This window comes from Rutidosis leptorrhynchoides, chromosome 2, assembly GCF_046630445.1.
Source record: "Rutidosis leptorrhynchoides isolate AG116_Rl617_1_P2 chromosome 2, CSIRO_AGI_Rlap_v1, whole genome shotgun sequence".
NCBI classification, from domain to species: Eukaryota; Viridiplantae; Streptophyta; class Magnoliopsida; order Asterales; family Asteraceae; genus Rutidosis; species Rutidosis leptorrhynchoides.
Window position 1 is genome coordinate 312,972,252 of NC_092334.1, and position 4,541 is coordinate 312,976,792.

A 4,541-nucleotide genomic window follows, 5' to 3' on the forward strand; every position below is an offset into this window, starting at 1 on the left:
GGCGTTGGAAGATGAAGATAAAACCGCATTCCATACTGGAAAAGGCATTTATTGTTATATCAAAATGCCTTTTGGTTTGAAGAATGCGGGAGCCACTTATCAGCGGATAATTGATAAAGCATTTGAAGGTCAGATAGGCCGCAATCTGGAAGCTTATGTTGATGACCTTGTTATAAAAAGTAAAACGCAAGAAAGTATTTTGGTAGATATGCAAGAAACATTTGAAAGTTTGCGGAAAATAAACATGAAGTTGAATCCGTCTAAGTGCAGTTTCGGAGAAAGGGAAGGCAAGTTTCTGGGATACTATGCCACTGCGCAGGGCATACAAGCAAATCCTAAGAAAATTTCCGCAATCAAAAACATGACTGCGCCTAAAACCGTTAAAGAAGTGCAAAGTCTAACTGGAAAAATCGCGGCTTTAACTAGATTTCTTTCGAAGGCCGCAGAACGACAGTTGCCTTTCTTTCACACTCTTAAAGGATGTTTAAAGCAGAAGAACTTTGTATGGACTGAAGAGGTTGATAAGGCATTTCAAGAAATGAAGCAATTGCTTGCTGCATTACCTACATTGATTGCGCCTGTTGATGGTGAAAAATTATATCTTTACATTTCGGTCCCAAATGAAGCATTTGGCTCAGTACTTATCGCGGAACGGAACAAGGTTCAAAAGTCAGTCTATTTTGTTAGCAAGGCGCTTGCGGTAAGTGAAATAAATTATGCGCCGATAGAGAAATTTATTTACGCGTTAGTTTTAACTTCACGGCGATTGTGCAGATACTTTCAAGGTCATCCAATACATGTTTTAACTGATTTGCCGGTTAAAAAAGTGTTGAACAAACCTGTGGTATCTGGAAGACTTGCCCAATGGGCGATTGAGCTTGGAGCATTTGAAATATCATATATACCGCGTACATCTGTAAAGGGGCAAGTTTTGGCAGATTACCTCGCAGAAATGACGGGTGATTTAGAGGTGATCCATGAAAGAACGCAATTAATGCCACCCTCGCATGAGATCTGGGATTTATATACAGACGGTGCCTCATGTATTGAAGGGGCAGGTGCAGGGCTAGTGTTGACAAATTCAAGTGGCGAAGAGCACACGTACGCACTGCGCTTTAATTTTGATGTGACTAACAATGAGGCTGAATATGAAGCATTGCTTGCGGGATTGAATTTGGCACGTAAGATGAATATAACGCATCTGCGTGCATATGTTGATTCGCAACTGGTGGCAAATCAATTCAATGGCTCTTTTGAAGCACATGAGTTGTCCATGCAGAAGTATTGAAACTTGTAAAGGAATCTGCAGAAAAGTTTGAGTTCTTTGAATTATCACAAGTGTCGAGAAATCAAAATAAAAAAGCAGACGCGTTAAGCAAACTTGCTGCATTAGCGTTTTCGCATTTTCAAAAACAGGTGTGGGTGGAAGAACTTCCTAATTAGTCCATTGATGGAAATTTATTTGTTGCGGTTATAGAAGAAGTTGGACCAAATTGGATGGATCCTATTGTCAATTATCTGCGAAATGGTACGTTGCCAGAAGATAAAAAGGTGGCTCGTTTGGTACGCGAAAGAGCACCCATGTATGTACTTGAAAATAATGTATTATATCGTAAATCATATTTGGGACCATTAATGCGGTGTGTGGGACCTGCAGAAGCTGCAACCATTGTTGAAGAGGTGCATAGTGGATCTTGTGCTCTTCACTCGGGATATAAAACTATTGCTGGCAAGATAATGTGCATGGGCTATTTCTGGCCTACTCTATATCGTGATGTTGCGCAAATTGTTAAGTGGTGTAAAAGCTGTCAAAGACATGCACCACAGAATCGCAAACCACGACATGATATGATTCCAATTGATTCACCGTGGCCATTTTATAAATGGGCCACCGATATTGTGGGACCCTTTCCACCAGGTGCATGAAATGTAAAGTTCCTGATTGTAGCTATTGATTATTTCACTAAATGGGTGGAGGCAAAGGCTTTACGCACAATTACGGGAGTGCAAGTGCGGAATTTTGTATGGGAATACATTGTATGTAGATTTGGTATTCCGCGGGAACTTGTAAGTGATAATGGAGCGCAGATTGCAAAAGATCCATTTTTAAGTTGGTGTGTGGAACTAAATATAATTCAAAGATTCACATCTGTGGCACATCCGCAAGCAAATGGATTGTGTGAAGTCACTAACCGCGACATTGTTAGCGGTATTAAAAAACGTTTGAATGAAAAGCGGAAAGGATGGGTTGATGAACTTTCAAATGTACTATGGGCTCATCGCACTACTTTCAAGAAAGTACAGGCGAAAACCTTTTAGCCTAGTATATGGTTCCAAAGCAATGATCCCCGCAGAAATCTTTGTTGAAACGCACAGAGTTGCTAATTTTGATGAAAGTGTGAATGCGGAAGGCATTTGTGAAAATCTAAATTTCATTGAAGAACGCAGGCTTATAGCCGCAATACGTGAGGCAAATAATAAGCAAAAAATTGCTAAGTATTATAACAAGAAGGTGCGCGCGTTAGCCTTTGATGTTGGAGAATGGGTTTTGCGTAATAATGAAGCAAGTCGTGCTGAGAAACAAGGGAAGTTGGGACCCAATTGGGAGGGACCATACCAGATAGTGGGAATTAATGCAGCAGGCTCTTATAAACTCCAAGACATCGAAGGGCGTAATATACCTAACGCATGGCATGCTACTTTGCTGAAACGATATTATATGTAAATAACAAAAGTATGCGAAATTTTATGTGCATTCTAGTGATTCATGTTAATGTGTGTAGCAAATAAGTTTGCAATATTGTGTAAAATGAATAAAACTAAAGGTTTTTGTTCATCATAATGATTGTATGTCTATGCGTAATTTCAAAGTACAACGCGTTTAATACAACCATAAATGAAATCAAACAAGTGATGGAGAAGACCACTTGATGCTAAATGAAAACAATTTGACGTGTATGCGAAAGGAATTCAGTTTGTTAACTTTCTCCCAAAGTATTAGATCTAGCCATACTTGGATGCTTCGCAATAAACACAAATTTTTGCCTAAGGATCGTTTTGGCGGACTTAGAAGATTCATAATGTGCAGAATAGCACGTGCATACAGGTTGTTTCACATAAAGTAGTTGTTTGTTATGTGCACAATAATAAACAATGAAATTGCAAAGGACAATGCTAGTAATTATGAATGATATAATCAAAGCGCTATATAAATAAAGGCAATTGCAATTGATAAATAAAATTTTATTATAAGTTCCGCGGAAGGTACAGCAAATCATATCATTAAAACGCGCTTATAAATGTGCTTACATAATGCGAAATCCTATTCCTGGGTAGTTAAGTCTAAACTAATGATGTCTTCGACGGGAGCATCCTTGTTTTGACTTATAGCTTCTAATTTTGGAATAGGGATAACGCGGATTCCTTCCCTAGCCAATGCGACCATCTCTTCTGCCTCTTCAATAGGGCAGATTAATTTCTCAATATACTCTGGCATTGGCTCCGGAAGAACAGCAATCTTGCCAACCTCCTGAAGAAATTTTACTCGCTCAAGTTGTTGTAGCGCAGTCACATAAGTATCAAATTTCTGCGAAACGTCCGCAGAATCCATGATTTTTTGCCCAAGTTCCGGCAAATGTTCGCGGAGTTTCGCAAAGCTAGATTCCGCGGTTGCTTTTGCGGATAAGGCTACGGTTAGTTCAGTTTGGGTTTGCAAGAGTTTGTTTTTCATTGTATCATGCGCGACTTGAAGGTTGTCCATTTCAATTGCTTTTTCAGAAAGTTGCTTTTTTAAATCATCCACGGAATTTTTTGTTGTTTGCAATTCCGTGGTAATGGAAGAGAGTTGGGACTGTGTGATTGCGTGCTTGGTTTGTTCTTTCTTTAAAACTTCAGCAAACTTCTCTTGTCGGGACATTGCATCATATGCAGATGCAAGTGTCATATAGAAGTTCTGCGCGAAACAGTTGAATGAGTCGCTGTATGAAAGTTTGCTAAGTTCAGAGCGTAGATCATGGGGAAGGGCAAGCTTCATATGTTGCCTTTGGTCCAGTGCGGCTTCTGGAGAGGCGCATAGATAACCCTGCAGGCCATCTATTTTGATTGACTTTATTGCGCTTGGAGGAGTTGCGCTAGATGTCTTCATATTTGGATAAGTCGAAGGTTGGTGGAGAACTAGCCTATGTAGATGGTGGTGGAGTAATGGATGTCTCTGCTGCAACATGTATAAGGAATATAAACGAAGGAAGAAATATTAAAATGACAGAACACTATAGGTGTTATTGTAAATACAAATTATAATATGTGACGATTCGCATTACCAGTCTCGGATGCAGGTGGAACAACTGAGCTAGACCGCGTAAACCTCTTCGTGGATCCTGTAAGTGGAGAGGTAGCGAGTCGTTTGTTGGGAGTCATTGTTGTTCGTTGAGCGCTGGTGGTAGGAGATTTTTGTGCAGCCTTTGATGATGATTTTGTCTCGGGGCTCTTAAGCCTCTCTGCGAGAAATGCTTTTGTGTCATCTTTCTTTTCGATTTCAGAAA

General features: G+C 39.9%; 2 protein-coding genes across 2 annotated transcripts; both read left to right on the forward strand.

Moving 5' to 3' along the window:
• The first annotated feature begins 1,497 nt into the window (after window positions 1-1,497).
• On the forward strand, window positions 1,498-1,926 carry LOC139888764 (uncharacterized). The gene has a single exon (XM_071871752.1). It carries the CDS (start codon window positions 1,498-1,500, stop codon window positions 1,924-1,926), a length of 429 nt encoding a protein of 142 aa, XP_071727853.1.
• A 337-nt stretch (window positions 1,927-2,263) lies between these two features.
• LOC139888765 (uncharacterized) lies at window positions 2,264-2,725 on the forward strand. Its single transcript, XM_071871753.1, has one exon. It carries the CDS (start codon window positions 2,264-2,266, stop codon window positions 2,723-2,725), a length of 462 nt encoding a protein of 153 aa, XP_071727854.1.
• The last annotated feature ends 1,816 nt before the right edge of the window (window positions 2,726-4,541 follow it).

What these genes read in the sequence shown, in the direction of transcription:
- LOC139888765 (XM_071871753.1), top strand. Translation starts at nt 2,264, where the DNA reads ATGTACTATGGGCTCATCGCACTACTTTCAAGAAAGTACAGGCGAAAA.
- LOC139888764 (XM_071871752.1), top strand. Translation starts at nt 1,498, where the DNA reads ATGGATCCTATTGTCAATTATCTGCGAAATGGTACGTTGCCAGAAGAT.